At 49.8% G+C, this 17,158-nt stretch overlaps 1 protein-coding gene across 1 annotated transcript in view; it reads right to left on the reverse strand.

The window, feature by feature from the left end:
* The window catches only part of LOC121560199 (myosin heavy chain, fast skeletal muscle), a 30,631-nt gene extending 13,597 nt beyond the window's left edge, over positions 1–17,034 (reverse strand). Inside the window, exons 1-15 of the mRNA XM_045219818.1 lie at positions 16,974–17,034; positions 16,793–16,880; positions 16,571–16,688; positions 16,200–16,323; positions 15,677–15,813; positions 5,694–5,949; positions 5,201–5,443; positions 4,701–4,877; positions 4,457–4,602; positions 4,181–4,271; positions 1,210–1,599; positions 982–1,108; positions 686–804; positions 336–532; positions 2–185 (exon numbers count right to left, since the gene is read on the reverse strand). Of these exons, the coding sequence (XP_045075753.1) occupies positions 2–185; positions 336–532; positions 686–804; positions 982–1,108; positions 1,210–1,599; positions 4,181–4,271; positions 4,457–4,602; positions 4,701–4,877; positions 5,201–5,443; positions 5,694–5,949; positions 15,677–15,813; positions 16,200–16,323; positions 16,571–16,688; positions 16,793–16,880; positions 16,974–17,000 (2,424 nt within the window). The 5' untranslated portion in view covers positions 17,001–17,034. The remainder of the gene's footprint in view (position 1; positions 186–335; positions 533–685; positions 805–981; positions 1,109–1,209; positions 1,600–4,180; positions 4,272–4,456; positions 4,603–4,700; positions 4,878–5,200; positions 5,444–5,693; positions 5,950–15,676; positions 15,814–16,199; positions 16,324–16,570; positions 16,689–16,792; positions 16,881–16,973) is intronic.
* Positions 17,035–17,158: the final 124 nt, after the last annotated feature.

Below are 17,158 nucleotides of genomic sequence, written 5' to 3' on the forward strand. Positions count from 1 at the left end.
CCTTGTCAAAGTTCCTCTGCTTCTTGTCAAGGTTGGCGGCCATTGCGTTGGCTCTCTCAACGTCAATCATGAGGTCCTCCACCTCTCCCTGCAGTCTCTGCTTGGTCTTCTCCAGGGAGGCGCACTTTGAGTTGGTCGCCTCAATGGTCTCCTCAGCCTCCTGCAGACGCTGGGCCAGTTTCTTCCTGTTGGACAACAGAAGGTGGTGTTATGGTGAGCAATTTGTTGTGAAACAAATGTTGCACTACATATTGACATAACATTTTCTCAGAGCCCCCTATCACCCTCACCATCCACACCATTTATTTGATTTTTTGCAACTGCGTGCAACTCACTTGGCCTCCTCCAGCTCCTCTGTGCGCTGGATGGCATCAGTTTCATACTTAGTCCTCCACTGAGCCACCTCACTGTTGGCCTTAGACATGCCGCGCTGCAGCTCTGCCTTGGCCTCCTGCTCCTCCTCAAACTGCTCTCTCAGGAGGTCACAGTCATGGCGGGCAGACTGGACACCGTGGGCCAGTGCATTTTTAGCCTGAGAAAGAAAGCAAGAAAGACAAAGACAAAGAGAGATTAGATAGAGAGTAAAACAAATGGCAGTAGAAGTCTCTGAGGGTGGCGTAGTCACCGTCTATATGTATATAGAGCTCTAAATTGTGGTGGGTGGTTTCCATTTTGGGTCCCTTACCTTGACCTCCTCCTCAATCTGCCTCTTCAGTTCCTCTACCTGCTGGGTGAAGGCCTGTTTTCCTCTGTTAAGCTGAGACACCAGGGCTTCCTTCTCCTCCAGCTGACGGCCAAACTCACCTGCAGGGAAATAGTGACCTCTTGTTAATGGGGTCTCTGTTCTCTAAGATTGAAAATGTATTTGAGGTATTGTAGGGCAGAAACTATGTGGACTGAATTTACAGCCCAAACACATGTTATTGTTTACTACTGAGGTGAACTACATTGGTTTGGTTTGTTGTTCATTGTTGATGGTACCATTTTCTGTCAGGAGTCTGGCCCTCTGTCCGCTGATGTCGTTGACCTGGCGAGCATTCTCATCATTCTTAGTCTTGATCTCGCTCAGCTGGTCCTCAAGAGTACGGCACATCTTCTCCAGATTGCCCTGTTAGTGAAACATATGGGACTCCTGTCAACTTCAGTTTACTTGAATGGTAATGTAGCTGACCCTCCTCAACACTGCTTGACCAAAACATCACTACTCGCCTTAGCCTTGGCGACAGCCTCCATGTTGCTGGAGAGGTCATCAATCTCCATCTTGTACTCACTCTTCTCCTTCTCCAGCTTCTGCTTGACACGCTGCAGGTTGTCGATCTGCTCCCCGAGCTCAGCCACACTGTCGGCCTGCTTCTTGCGCAGAGCGGCAGCTGTGGCCTCATGCTGCAGGGTGGACTCTTCAAGATCCCGACGCAGCTTCTGGAACTCAGCCTCACGCTTCTTGTTCATCTCAATCTGAGCAGCAGTGGCGCCTCCGGCCTCCTCCAGCCTCTCGCTGATCTCCTCAAGTTCCCTGGAGAGATCGGCCCTCTGCTTCTCAACCTTAGCCCTGGCAGCACGCTCAGCCTCAATTTCCTCCTCCAGCTCCTCAATACGAGCCTAGAACAGGGGGCAGGAGCAGGGGGGATGAACACTACAATACAGTTGAAACAATTGAACCTCACTACATAATAATATGCCATTTAGCAGACGCTTTTATCCAAAGCGACTCACAGTCATGCGTGCATACATTTTTTTTTTTTTGTGTGTATGGGTGGTCCCGGGGATCGAACCCACTACCTTGGCGTTACAAGCGCCGTGCTCTACCAGCTGAGCTACAGAGGACCGCATAGTATGTCTAGCATATTTAGCATAAATGTGTTAATACATAGCCAGTTACACTAACATATTTACTATATTCATTAGACAGTGTCCCAAGGGCGGAACTAACAATGGTAAGAAGCACCATCTTTCCATCGAAAGAAGCACCATCATGAAGCACCATCTTCCATTCTTTAAAATTTTTTTTTTTTTAACCTATATTTAACCAGGTAAGCCAGTTGAGAACAAGTTCTCATTTACAACTGCGACCTGGCCAAGATAAAGCAAAGCAGTGCGATAAAAACAACAACAACACAGAGTTACATATGGGATAAACACAACGTACAGTCAATAACACAATAGAAAATCTATATACAGTGTGTGCAAATGTAGTAAGTTATGGAGGTAAGGCAATAAATAGGCCATAGTGCGAAATAATGTGCAAATAGAGATACTGGGGTGCAAATTAGCAAAATAAATAACAATATGGGGATGAGGTAGTTGGGTGGGCTAATTTCAGAAAGGCTGTGTACAGGTGCAGTGATCGGTAAGCTGCTCTGACAACTGATGCTTAAAGTTAGTGAAGGAGATAAGAGTCTCCAGCTTCAGAGACTTTTGCAGTTCGTTCCAGTCATTGGCAGCAGAGAACTGGAAGGAATGGCGGCCAAAAGAGGTGTTGGCTTTGGGGATGACCAGTGAGATATACCTGCTGGAGCGCATTCTACAGGTGGGTGTTGCTATGGTGACCTATGAGCTAAGATAATGTGGGGATTTGCCTAGCAGTGATTTATAGATGACCTGGAGCCAGTGGGTTTGGCGACAAATATGTAGCGAGGGCCAGCCAACGAGAGCGTACAGGTCACAATGGTGGGTAGTATATGGGGCTTTGGTGACAAAACAGATGGCACTGTGATAGACTACATCCAATTTGCTGAGTAGAGTGTTGGAGGCTATTTTGTAAATGACATCACCGAAGTCAAGGATCGGTAGGATAGTCAGTTTTACAAGGGCATGTTTGGCAGCATGAGTGAAGGAGGCTTTGTTGCGAAATAGGAAGCCGATTCTAGATTTAACTTTGGATTGGAGATGCTTAATGTGAGTCTGGAAGGAGAGTTTACGGTCTAACCAGACACCTAGGTATTTGTAGTTGTACACATATTCTAAGTCAGACCTGCCAAGAGTAATGATTCTAGTCAGGCGGGCGGGTGCAAGCAGCGTTCGATTGAAGAGCATGCATTTAGTTTGACTAGCGTTTAAGAGCAGTTGGAGGCTACTGAAGGAGTGCTGTGTGGCATTGAAGCTCGTTTGGAGGTTTGTTAACACAGTGTCCAATGAAGGGCCAGATGTATACAAATGGTGTCGTCTGCATAGAGGTGGATCTGAGAGTCACCAGCAGCAAGAGCGACATAATTGATATACACAGAGAATAGAGTCGGCCCGAAAATTGAACCCTGTGGCACCCCCATAGAGAATGCCAGAGGTCCAGACAACAGGCCCTCCGATTTGACACATTGAACTCTATCTGAGAAGTAGTTGGTGAACCAGGCGAGGCAGTCATTTGAGAAACCAAGGCTATTTAGTCTGCCGATAAGAATGCGGTGATTGACGGAGTCGAAATCCTTGGCCAGGTCGATGAAGACGGCTGCACAGTACTATCTTTTATCGATCGCAGTTATAATATCATTTAGGACCTTGAGCGTGGCTGAGGTGCACCCATGACCAGCTTGGAAACCAGATTGCATAGCGGAGAAGTTACGGTGGGATTCGAAATGGTCGGTGATCTGTTTGTTAACTTGGCTTTCAAATACTTTTGAAAGGCAGGGCAGGATGGATATAGGTCTGTAACAGTTTGGATCTAGAGTGTCACCCCCTTTGAAGAGGGGGATGACCGCGGCAACTTTCCAATCTCTGGGGATCTCAGACGATACGAAAGAGAGGTTGAACAGGCTGGTAATAGGGGTTGCCACAATTTCGGCGGCTAATTTTAGAAAGAAAGAGTCCAGATTGTCTAGCCCAGCTGATTTGTAGGGGTCCAGATTTTGCAGCTCTTTCAGAACATCAGCTATCTGAATTTGGGTGAAGGAGAAGCGGGGAGGGGGGCATGGGCAAGTTGCAGTGGAGGGTGCAGAGCTGGTGGCCGGGGTAGTGGTAGCCAGGTGGAAAGCATGGCCAGCCGTAGCAAAATGCTTGTTGAAATTTTCGATTAACGTAGATTTACCGGTGGTGACATTGTTTCCTAGCCTGTTACTCTTACCATCATACTGAGCCGTCAGAAGCAACCAGATAGAATGTGTGCTACCAGAAGAAATGTGTCCGTTTTTTTCAGGAAATGATTCAGGTGTGTGCTTTCCTGTACAGGAGCTTAGATCCTGTACTGTACCTGGAGTTCCTTGATCTTCTTCTGCAGCTGAGCTCCCAGAGACTGCTCATCCTCAATCTTGCTGAGGAGCTGGGTGGTCTCAAACTCCTTCCTAACAAACACAAACACGTTGATTGCAAAGTTCGATTTGGTTAGATAGTGTAAAGGGAGCCTATATTACCATTCACTTTGCTTTTAAGAATCACATACAAATTCATAATTACAAGAATGAGCCAATAACAGCCATTATTTTGATCAAGATGGCAGGTAATACTGTGGTAATTGATTTGTGTTTACTTCTTGATTTTCTCATCAGACTGCTGCTTGTCATTCTCCAGGTCCATTATGGACTCCTGGGCCAGTTTCAGATCTCCCTCCAGCTTTCTCTTGGCTCTCTCAAGGTCCATACGGAGCTTCTTCTCTTGCTCCAGAGATCCCTCAAGCTACAAGATAAAAACACACATATATTGGTCAAATCTGAACAATTTAAGATAATATCATCTTTCATACTATCATGGCCAATATGTCGAACTCCACTCACGTCGTCCACTTGCTGTTCCAGCTTGGTCTTGGCCTTGGTCAGAGTGTTGACTTTGTCCTCCTCTGCCTGCAGGTCGTCCAGTGTCTGCTGGTGGGCCTCTTGGAGGGCTTTCTTCTCCTTGGTCAGCTTGGCAACACTCTCATCCACAGACGCCATCTCCTCTGTCAGGTTTTTAACCTGAAAACGGCAACAACAAAATTAATATTTGGTCACTTCACCATGAAGGGGAGATTTAGTTTAATTAATATTAGAAATGTGTCAACAAGTGCTGTACTATAGATTCAACACTAGATGGCATTGTACTTCATTCCGGTGTATTGAGGGGAAGTCATAAACGAGGGGGGAACAGAACATGTAATGAATGTGTGGATTACCCCACAAATGAAATTACACTATTTTGTGTCATAGTTTTTACAGCACCCACAAAAAAACTTGAATTCCTTTTCTGTTTTGAGTTGATTATTGTTTGGATTATTGTTTGGTTAGACTGTCTACGAAACCTTGTTTTCAGTGGCGTGCTTCTCCTTCTCCACTTTGGCCAGGGTGAGCTCCAGGTCATCAATGTCCTTCTTCAGCTCAGAGCACTCATCCTCCAGCTTCCTCTTCTTGGCAGTCAACTCAGCATTCATCTCCTCCTCATCCTCCAGCCTCTCAGTCGTCTCTTTGAGTTTGGCCTCCAGCTGGATCTTGCTCTTGATGAGCCCCTCGCACCTTTCCTCAGCATCGTTCAGATTCTCTGAATCCTGGTTTCAGAGCAGGAGAAAATATCATTGGCCTCTCTTTGTGTATCAAAACATAGACTTCGTTTGGTCAAATAGGTCAGTGTAAATCAATTGAAATGTGTGAAATATAAATATATACCATGGGCAGTACATTTTTTTGAGATTGCCAAAGTGTGCGTGTGTTCACATGTGCAGATGTTTGTGTGATTGTGGTCGTGTCTATGTTCATTTGTGTATAAATGTGCTCTAATGAGGGTCGTTGCTCACTCACAGCTGCGACTTGAAGCGCCAGGTCATTCTTCTCCTGCACCATGGACACCATCTTCTCCTCCAACTCCTTCTTCTTGGCCAGAGCCTTGGCCAGGTCCGTCTGCATCTTCTCATAGTTCTCCTTCATGTTGGCCAGCTCCTTCTCAGTCTCAGCACTCTTCAGCAGGGGCTTGATCTTGAAGTACACCTTCATCCATGGCCAGGTTTTCACATTCATGAATGAGCGGATGTTGTACTGGATGGTGAAGACAGAATCTCTGGTCGACAGAAAGGATGGAGTGGCATGGTGAGTGGCATGGTGAGTGGCATGGTGAGTGGCATGGTGAGTGGCATGGTGAGTGGCATGGTGAGTGGCATTGTGAGTGACATGGTGAGTGGCATGGTGAGTGGCATGGTGAGTGGCATGGTGAGTGGCATGGTGAGTGGCATGGTGAGTGGCATTGTGAGTGACATGGTGAGTGGCATGGTGAGTGGCATGGTGAGTGGCATGGTGAGTGGCATGGTGAGTGGCATGGTGAGTGGCATGGTGAGTGGCATGGTGAGTGGCATGGTGAGTGGCATGGTGAGTGGCATGCTTAAAGATCTCCTCCAGTGATTTTAGAACTTTTCCTGTGGAAAAGCGATATCCCAAGTATAAATACAATAAAGTACACACACTAAAGGGTAAAAATATACATTTTGAAGAAAATAGTGTGAACTGCAGACTTCAAGGAAACTTCAAGGAGTTGGTCTGATGGTGGCTTTTCAAGGAGTTGGTCATTCATGACGACGTACTCACTCAAACTGTCAAAACTACCCCAAAACTTTACACAACGTTAGACACGGACACAAATGATCTGCTTGGCGTGTTAACACACAGGTGGTTTGTTGTAACCGAGTATTGGTGCTAAACCGTGTTATTGGAGGCTGGCATGCTAGTTGGCTTTGGCGTCATATGATTCGGTGTACCAAGTTAGCTAGCTGAACTTGAAACATTGAACCGCTGTAGTTTACAACAATTATAATTTCTAAAGTGGAAGTTGGGAGAGTTATATTTGAGTGTTTCAGTGAAACGTAAGTGAGGGAGGCCCCGCTCTCTCGCTTTCCCAGATGTTTAGTTAATTTCATTCCGATCTCCTTTGCATTATTGTAGCCTTTCTCTGTAGCCTGTCAACTATGTGTCTGTCTATCCCTGTTCTCTCCTCTCTGCACAGGCCATACAAACGCTTCACACCACGTGGCTGTTGCCAATCTAATCTGGTGGTCCCTGCGCTCACGACCCACGTGGAGTTCCAGGTCTCTGGCAGACTCTGGAACTTCCATTCTGCGGCCAACAAGGCAGAGTTCATCTCAGCCTATGCTACCCTCCAGTCCCTCGACTTGGCGCTGACGGAAACATGGATTACCACAGAAAACACTCCTACTGCTCTTTCCTCGTCTAACCATGTGTTCTCGCATACCCCGAGAGCATCTGGTCGGCGCGGCGGTGGCATAGGAATCCTCATCTCTCCAAAGTGGACATTCTCTCTTTTTCCCCTAACCCATCTGTCTGTCTCCTCATTTTAATTCCATGCTGTCACAGTCACTAGCCCATTCAAGCTTAACATCCTTGTCATTTATCGCCCCCCAGGTTCCCTTGGAGAGTTCATCAATGAGCTTGACGCCTTGATAAGTTCCTTTCCTGAGGATGGCTCACCCCTCACAGTTCTGGGTGACTTTAATCTCCCTACGTCTGCCTTTGACTCATTTCTCTCTGCCTCCTTCTTTCCACTCCTTTCCTCTTTTGACCTCACCCTCTCACCGTCCCCCCCTACTCACAAGGCAGGCAATAAGCTTGACCTCATCTTTACTAGATGCTGTTCTTCTACTAATCTCACTGCAACTCCCCTCCAAGTCTCCGACCACTACTTTGTTTCCTTTTCTCTCTCGCTCTCCTCCAACACTACTCACTCTGCCCCTACTCAGATAGTAATGTGCCGTCGCAACCTTCACTCTCTCTCTCTCCCACTACTCTCTCCTCTTCCATCCTATCATCTCTTCCCTCTGCTAAATCCTTCTCCCTCCGATCTCCTGATTCTGCCTCCTCAACCCTCCTCTCCTCCCTTTCTGCATCTTTTGACTCTCTATGTCCCCTATCCTCCCGGCCGGCTCGGTCCTCCCCACCTGCTCCGTGGCTTGACGACTCATTGCGAGCTCACAAAAGAGGGCTGCGGGCAGCCGAGCGGAAATGGAGGAAAACTAGACTCCCTGCGGACCTGTCATCTTTTCACTCCCTCCTCTCTACATTCTCTTCCTCTGTTTCCGCTGCTAAAGCCACTTTCTACCACTCTAAATTTCTAGCCTCTGCCTCTAACCCTAGGAAGCTGTCAGACAGGTGTGTGTGTGGATGAGTGTCGGAATCAAGCGCAGGCACCAGGATGACTTCAACCGTCTTTAGTAACGTAACCAAGCACGTACACAATATAATAACCAACCCAACCGGGTGGCGCAAAACAATTACGCACCAAACACAGTGCGCAAATAACAACGAAAAGCGCACGCAGTGCGAACTCTCGGGCACAAGCCAACAACGAGAGAAACTAGACACGATACAGAGGCAGTCTGACATAAACAATCACGCATAACACCTGCCCCAAACCAAGAAACTAAATAGGAGAACAATCAAGACACAAACAAGGGACAGGTGTTATGCACAGACAAAACCAAACGAAACAAGAAACATAGAACGGTGGCAGCTAGTACTCCGGAGACGACGACCGCCGAAGTCCGCCCGAACAAGGAAGAGGAGCAGCCTCGGCGAAACCGTGACAGTACCCCCCTTGACGCGCGGCTCCAGCCGTGCGCCGACCCGAGCTCGGGGGGCGACCCGGACGACGCGGAGCAGGGCGCGCAGGATGACCCCGATGGAACTCGGTCAGTAGGGACTGGTCCAATATGTCCCTCCTGGGCACCCAGCACCGCTCCTCCGGACCGTACCCCTCCCACTCCACGAGATATTGAAGACCCCCCATCCGGCGTCTAGAATCCAGGATGGACCTCACGGTGTACGCCGGAGCCCCCTCGATGTCCAACGGGGGCGGAGGAGTCTCCTCAATCTCAAAGTCCTGGAGTGGACCAGCTACCACCGGCCTGAGGAGAGACACATGGAACGAGGGGTTAATATTCTTGTAGTCAATTGGTAATTCTAACCTATAACTCACCTCGTTCAATCTCCTCAGGACTTTAAAGGGCCCTACAAACCGCCGACCCAGCTTCCGGCAGGGCAGGCGGAGGGGCAGGTTTCTGGTTGAGAGCCAGACTCGATCTCCCGGTGCGTACACTGGCCCCTCACTGCGGTGTAGGTCGGCGCTCGTCTTCTGTCGACGATGGCACGCTGCAGATGGACGTGTGCAGCGTCCCACGTCTCCTCCGAGCGCCGCACCCACTCATCCACAGCGGGGGCCTCGATCTGGCTCTCGTGCCATGGTGCCAGAACCGGCTGGTACCCTAACACACACTGAAAAGGGGTTAGTTGGGTGGAGGAGTGGCGAAGAGAGTTCTGTGCCATCTCGGCCCAGGGCACATATCTCGCCCACTCCTCCGGCCGGTCCTGACAGTATGACCTCAGAAACCTACCCACATCCTGGTTGACACGTTCAACCTGCCCATTACTCTCCGGGTGATAACCCGAGGTAAGGCTTACCGAAACCCCCAACCGTTCCATAAAAGCTCTCCACACTCTGGACGTGAACTGGGGGCCTCGGTCAGACACTATATCCTCGGGTACCCCGTAATGCCGGAAGACATGGGTGAACAGAGCCTCAGCGGTCTGTAGGGCAGTGGGTAGACCCGGCATGGGAAGGAGACGACAGGCCTTCGAGAACCTATCCACAACGACCAGGATGGCCGTATTCCCCTGTGAGGGTGGAAGGTCGGTAACAAAATCCACCGAGAGGTGGGACCAGGGTCGCTGTGGAATAGGCAGGGGTTGTAACTTACCCCTGGGCAAATGTCTGGGTGCCTTACACTGGGCACACACCGAACAGGAGGAGACATAAATCCTCACATCCCTAGCTAACGTTGGCCACCAGTACTTCGTGCTAAGGCAGTGCACTGTCCGGCCGATACCCGGATGGCCAGAGGAGGGGGACGATGAGCCCAACAAATGAGGCGATCGCGTATCTCGAGCGGAACGTACGTCCGACCCACAGGACACTGAGGAGGACTCGGGTCGGTGTGTAACGCCCGCTCGATCTCACCATCAACCTCCCACACCACCGGAGCAACCAGACAAGACTCCGGTAGTATGGGCGTGGACTCAACTGACCTCTCCTCTGCGTCATACCGCCGGGACAGAGCATCTGCCTTCCCGTTCTGGGACCCAGGGATGTATGTGATCTTGAACACAAACCGGGCCAGGAACATAGTCCAACGAGCCTGGCGAGGATTCAGTCTCCTAGCTGCCCGGATGTACTCCAGGTTACGATGGTCAGTTTGAATGAGGAAAGGGTGTTGAGCCCCCTCGAGCCAATGCCGCCACACCTTTAGGGCCTGTACTACGGCTAACAGCTCCCTGTCTCCTACGTCATAATTCCGCTCCGCCGGACTGAGCTTCTTTGAGTAGAACGCACAGGGGCGGAGTTTAGGGTGGAGTGCCAGAACGCTGGGAAAGAACGGCCCCTATCCCGGCCTCTGACGCGTCCACCTCTACTTGGAACGGTAAGGGAGGGATCCGGATGCGCCAACACCGGCGCCGAGGTAAACAGGTCCTTCAGTCTCCCAAATGCCCTGTCCGCCTCAGCTGACCACCGCAAGCGCACCGGACCCCCTTTAACAGAGACGTGATGGGAGCTGCCACCTGTCCAAAACCCCCGGATAAACCTCCGGTAGTAATTCGCAAAACCCAAGAACCGTTGCACCTCCTTCACAGTGGTTGGGGTCTGCCAATTACGCACAGCCGAGACCCGGTCTACCTCCATCTTCACCCCTGACGCAGACAACTGGTAACCCAGAAAGGAGACCGACTTCTGAAAAAACAGACATTTCTCTGCCTTGACATATAGGTCATGCTCCAACAGCCTCCTCAATACTCGGCGCACCAGGGCTACATGCTCAGCACGGGTAGGGCTATACACCAGAATGTCGTCGATGTACACAACCACTCCCTGTCCCTGCATGTCCCGGAAAATCTCATCAACGAAGGATTGGAAGACTGAGGGAGCATTCATCAACCCATATGGCATGACTAGATACTCGTAGTGCCCAGAAGTCGTGCTAAACGCTGTCTTCCATTCATCGCCCTTACGAATGCGCACCAAGTTGTATGCGCTCCTAAGATCCAATTTTGTAAAGAACTGCGCACCGTGCAGTGACTCCGTCATAGTCGCAATCAGAGGAAGTGGATAGCTGTACTTCACTGTGATCTGATTGAGACCGCGGTAATCAATACACGGCCGCAGACCTCCATCCTTCTTCTTCACAAAAAAAGAAACTTGAGGAAACGGGTGAAACGGAGGACCGTATGTATCCCTGTCTAAGAGACTCAGAGATGTAAGTCTCCATAGATCTTTTCTCCTCTTGAGACAAGGGATACACATGGCTCGCGGGAGAGCTGCGCCTGACTGGAGATCTATCGCACAATCCCCCGTCTTGAGGCGGCAGCTGAGCAGCCCTAGTCTTACTGAACGCCAGTGCCAAATCCTCATACTCGGGGGAATCTGCAATGCTGGCATTAGATTCGGACTCTCCACCGAGGTCGCCCTATGGAAACACCCAGACATCGCCCCTCACATTGAGCAGACCACCCTTTAAGAGCTTTCTCTCGCCACCCAATAATAGGGTCATGAGTTATCAACCAGGGAAGACCCAACACCACCGGATACGCAGGAGAGTCAATCAAATAAAGCTGAATTCTCTCCTCATGACCCTCCTGCGCCATCATCTGAAGTGGTGCTGTGACTTCCCTAATCAAACCAGACCCTAACGGACGGCTATCTAGGGCATGGACGGGGAAAGGCTTATCCACTGGGAGGAGGGGAATCCCTAACTCTAAACAGAACTGGCGATCTATAAAATTCCCAGCTGCGCCTGAATCTACCAGCGCCTTATGCTGGGAACGAGGTGCAACCTGTGGGAAACAAACAGGCAAGGTTAGGTGCACGACAGAAAGCTCTGGGTAAGCAGGGCGCCTACTCACCTGGGGTGACCCCCCAATGCCTGTCCTGCCATCTCCTCCTCTGGAGGACCCGCCCCAGCACCTAGCCGCAGTGTGCCCTCCACGACCACAGTTGGTGCAAGGGCCGGGTCCCCGTGGGCTCCTCCTCCTCCGTTCCCTAGCGCCAGCACCCCCGAGCTCCATAGGACTCGGCTCGGAGGCGCTGGAGAGTGGAATGGGCGAACCCCCCCCCTCCGGGACGCCCACGGGTGGCGAGCAGGGTATCCAGCCGGATGGCCATGTCGACCAGTTGGTCGAAAGTCAACGAGCGTGTCCCTGCACGCCAACTCTCGCTGGACGTCCTCTCGGAGGCTGCAGCGGAAATGGTCAGTCAGGGCCCGCTCATTCCACCCTGCATCAGCCGCTAGGGTCCGGAACTCTAATGCAAAGTCCTGGGCGCTCCTCATCCCCTGTCGGAGGTAGAACAGACGTTCCCCGCCGCCTTCCCTTCTGGTGGATGGTCGAATACCGCACGGAAGCGGCGGGAGAACTCCGCGTAGTTCGTCGTTGCGGCGTCCATTCTCCTCCACTCGGCGTTGGCCCACTCCAACGCCTTGCCGGTGAGACAGGAGATGAGGGCTGAGACGCTCTCGTGTCCCGAGGGCGCCGGGTGGACGGTGGCGAGGTAGAGCTCCACCTGCAGCAGGAACCCTTGACACCCGGCGGTGGAGCCGTCGTACGCCCTCGGGAGCGAGAGCCGAATTCCACTGGGTTCGAAGAGGACACTGGAGGGCTGACCGCTGGATCTGGGTCGGTGTGTGGAGGTGTGGGAACCCCGCTGGTCTCCCAACGGTGCAGCGTGGTCATCACCCTATCCAGAGCGTGGCAGACCTGGTTCATCCGGTCCTCCTGACCTCGAAGACGTTCCGCCAAATCAGCTGGTGGCGCGGTCGCTCCTGCTGATTCCATCTTGATGCGTGATTCTGTCAGACAGGTGTGTGTGTGGATGAGTGTCGGAATCAAGCGCAGGCACCAGGATGACTTCAACCGTCTTTAGTAACGTAACCAAGCACGTACACAATATAATAACCAACCCAACCGGGTGGCGCAAAACAATTACGCACCAAACACAGTGCGCAAATAACAACGAAAAGCGCACGCAGTCTGAACTCTCGGGCACAAGCCAACAACGAGAGAAACTAGACACGATACAGAGGCAGTCTGACATAAACAATCACGCATAACACCTGCCCCAAACCAAGAAACTAAATAGGAGAACAATCAAGACACAAACAAGGGACAGGTGTTATGCACAGACAAAACCAAACGAAACAAGAAACATAGAACGGTGGCAGCTAGTACTCCGGAGACGACGACCGCCGAAGTCCGCCCGAACAAGGAAGAGGAGCAGCCTCGGCCGAAACCGTGACAGAAGCTCTTTGCCACCTTCTCCTCCCTGCTGAATCCTCCTCCTCCTCCCCCTCCCTCCTCCCTCTCTGTGGATGACTTCATCAACCATTTTGAAAAGAAGGTTGACGACATCCGATTCTCATTTATTAAGTCAAATGACACCGCTGGTCCTGCTCACACTGCCCTACGCTATGCTTTGACTTCTTTCTCCCCTCTCTCTCCAGATGAAATCTTGCGACTTGTGATGGCCGGCCGTCCAACAACCTGCCCGCTTGACCCTATCCCCTCCTCTCTTCTCCAGACCATTTCCGGAGACCTTCTCCCTTACCTCACCTTGCTCATCAACTCATCCTTGACCGCTGGCCATGTCCCTTCCGTCTTCAAGAGAGCGAGAGTTGCACCCCTCCTCAAAAAACCTACACTCAATCCCTCCGATGTCAACAACTACAGACCAGTATCCCTTCTTTCTTTTCTCTCCAAAACTCTTGAGCGTGCCGTCTCTAGTCAACTATCCTGCTATCTCTCTCAGAATGACCTTCTTGATCCAAACCAGTCAGGTTTCAAGACTGGTCATTCAACTGAGACTGCTCTTCTCTGTGTCACGGAGGCTCTCCGCACTGCTAAAGTTAACTCTCTCTCCTCTGCTCTTATCCTTCTAGACCTATCTGCTGCCTTTGATACTGTGAACCATCAGATCCTCCTCTCCACCCTCTCCGAGTTGGGCATCTCCGGCGCTGCTCACTCTTGGATTGCGTCCTACCTGACAGGTCGCTCCTACCAGGTGGCGTGGCGAGAATCTGTCTCCGCACCACGTGCTCTCACCCCTGGTGTTCCCCAGGGCTCAGTTCTAGGCCCTCTCCTATTCTCTCTATACACCAAGTCACTTGGCTCTGTCATATCCTCACATGGTCTCTCCTATCATTGCTACGCAGACGACACACAACTAATTTTTTCCTTTCCCCCTTCTGATAACCAGGTGGCGAATCGCATCTCTGCATGTCTGGCAGACATATCAGTGTGGATGTCGGATCACCACCTCAAGCTGAACCTCGGCAAGACGGAGCTGCTCTTCCTCCCTGGGAAGGACTACCCGCTCCATGATCTCGCCATCACGGTTGACAACTCCATTGTGTCCCTCCTCCCAGAGTGCAAATAGCCTTGGCGTGACCCTGGACAACACCCTGTCATTCTCTGCTAACATCAAAGCGGTGACCCGATCCTGCAGGTTCATGCTCCACAACATTCGCAGAGTACGACCCTACCTTACACAAAAAGCGGCACAGATCCTAATCCAGGCACTTGTCATCTCCCGTCTGGATTACTGCAACTCGCTGTTGGCTGGGCTCCCTGCCTGTGCCATTAAACCCCTACAACTTATCCAGAACGCTGCAGCCCGTCTGGTGTTCGACCTTCCCAAGTTCTCTCATGTCACCCCGCTCCTCCGCACACTCCACTGGCTTCCAGTTGAGGCTCGCATCTACTACAAGACCATGGTGCTTGCCTACGGAGCTGTGAGGGGAACGGCACCTCCTTACCTTCAGGCTCTGTTCAGACCCTACACCCAAACGAGGGAACTGTGTTCATCCACCTCTGGCCTGCTAGCTCCCCTACCTCTACAGAAGCACAGTTCCCGCTCAGCCCAGTCAAAGCTATTTGCTGCTCTGGCACCCCAATGGTGGAACAAGCTCCCTCACGACGCCAGAACAGCGGAGTCACTGACCACCTTCTGGAGACACTTGAAACCCCACCTCTTTAAGGAATACCTGGGATAGGATAAAGTAATCCTTCTACCCCCCCACCCCCCCATTAAAAAAAAGAAGAAAAAAAGTGCTATCATAAGTTGAATGTACCAATTTGTAAGTCGCTCTGGATAAGAGCGTCTGCTAAATGATGTAAATGTGAAATGTAAATGTCTGATGGTGGCTTTGTGATGTCATCGGCCTCCCCCCTTGCTTGAGGAACAATGGAGGAGCAATAGAGAACAGAAGAGGAAAGCCCCACCCATCACTTGTGCCATGCCATGAGGATACCTGGAGCACCTAATGAGATGTGCCTTTTGTTAAGTAAATCAGGTGTTTAATGAGGTGAAAAGGAGACTGGGGTAGGACTTTAAAGCTACGTTCTGGGATTCAAAGAATAACAAAACGGGGACCCCTGCCACTTTTTGCATACAGCTGAGGAATGGGGCAAGGGAAATGTAACCCCACTTACATTTATAGACAGCTCTCTAGATGAAAGGACTGACAGGTAATGCTAAGATCAGGAGGAGTCATATTCTTCAAGAATGAATGGGTAAATATCACAAATTTAAATAACAATTGAACAGCTTGTTAAATCCCAAACTGCTGCTATAACATACTTCCTCATAGTGAACAACTCACAGCATATACAGTATGTAATCATAATGCTTTACATACAGGTGGTTAACAGAATTCTTTGCCAAGATCTCTACTATTCCTCACCTCCTCTCCATCATCTTGGTGAACTCTCTCCTCATGAGGAATCCACGGCTGAGAGCCTGGACCATGCCGACCAGAGAGGCCAGCTTCTCATCTCTCATCTCCTCAAGGACACCCAGCAGACCAGCTTTGAAGAACACCTGAGACACAGGTAAACATGGTCAATTATGGAACCTCTGTCAGATGGTGACAGATAGAAAGGGTTGAATCAAAAGAGAGGAACAACGCCACTAGATTGATTTCACCAACATAAACATTGCAGTGCTTACAAACAAACCATGGGTTAGGTTGTTTATAAGTTGTAAGTTATTTTACAGTTGTAGATGAATAATGTACACTGATACAGATAACAGCAGCCACACCACTCTGACACAATGCACATGATAATTAATTGAGATTTTTTCAAATTCTTAAGAAATAACGAAAAGATGGATAGATCAACTGGAGAGACATTGAATGGTTAGAATTTATATTATCATTGAGGTTGTGTTTCATTGTTAGCTTTTGCTGGGGGTATTTGACTGACCTTGGTGTGTCCAAACTTGTAATCCTCATGATTCACATCAATGGACCCAAGCAGCTTCTCAGAAGCCTTCTTGTTGTCCATGAACTGGCCCTCGGGGATGACACTGGCATTCAGTACTTTGTACCTGAATGAGGAGACATGTTTAACATGTGGTAGAAATTTAACAAATGTCAAGTTATAATAGGTTGGTTATATTACGTTAACGATAAGGCTATTCTGATGTTGGGAAATATTTATGTGTGTCTGTCTGTTTGTGTGTGTGTGTGTGTGTGTGTGTGTGATTGTGTGCGTGTGTGATTGTGTGTGTGTGTGTGATTCTGTGTGTGTGTGTGCGTGCATGCAGGAATTGATTTGTGTTTGTGTGTGTGTACCTCTGCTTGAAGTCAGCATAGATGATTCTGCTGGGGAAGCCCTTTCTGCAGATCCTGATACCTTCTAGAACACCATTACACCTGAGCTGGTGGATAACCAGGAAGTTCTCCATCAGACCTGGAAACACAAACCAAGTCTCATTAACAGGTTAAAGATTGGTTCGTTAAGGTCACTGATATTGTACTGATAAGATGTCATATTTAACTCAATATTTCTTGTACCTGGAGTCTTTGTCTCGTTGGGGATCAGGCAGCGCACAAAGTGAGGATGAGTGCTCCTCAAGTTGGTCATCAGCTTGCCCAAGTTCTCCTGTAAGAGGGTTACAAACCATTTTTTCAGAGATCATTTCTGATAATCAATGCACCTTTTTAAAGCCTGAATATACACATTTTAAAAGCTCACCCTGAACTGGGAGGACACAGTCTGCATGGAACCACCCTTCTTCTTGCCTCCTTTCTTGGTTGTATCTGTTAAAATGGGGAAAAAGTGATATATGATTCTAAATTAGAGAATATCAGGTTAACTTCACACTTATCTTAATGCAAATGCTGCCAATGAGATTGTGTAAAATAACACCTATTGTATGA

The sequence above is a fragment of the Coregonus clupeaformis genome, unplaced genomic scaffold (assembly GCF_020615455.1).
Source record: "Coregonus clupeaformis isolate EN_2021a unplaced genomic scaffold, ASM2061545v1 scaf2780, whole genome shotgun sequence".
NCBI lineage: Eukaryota > Metazoa > Chordata > Actinopteri > Salmoniformes > Salmonidae > Coregonus > Coregonus clupeaformis.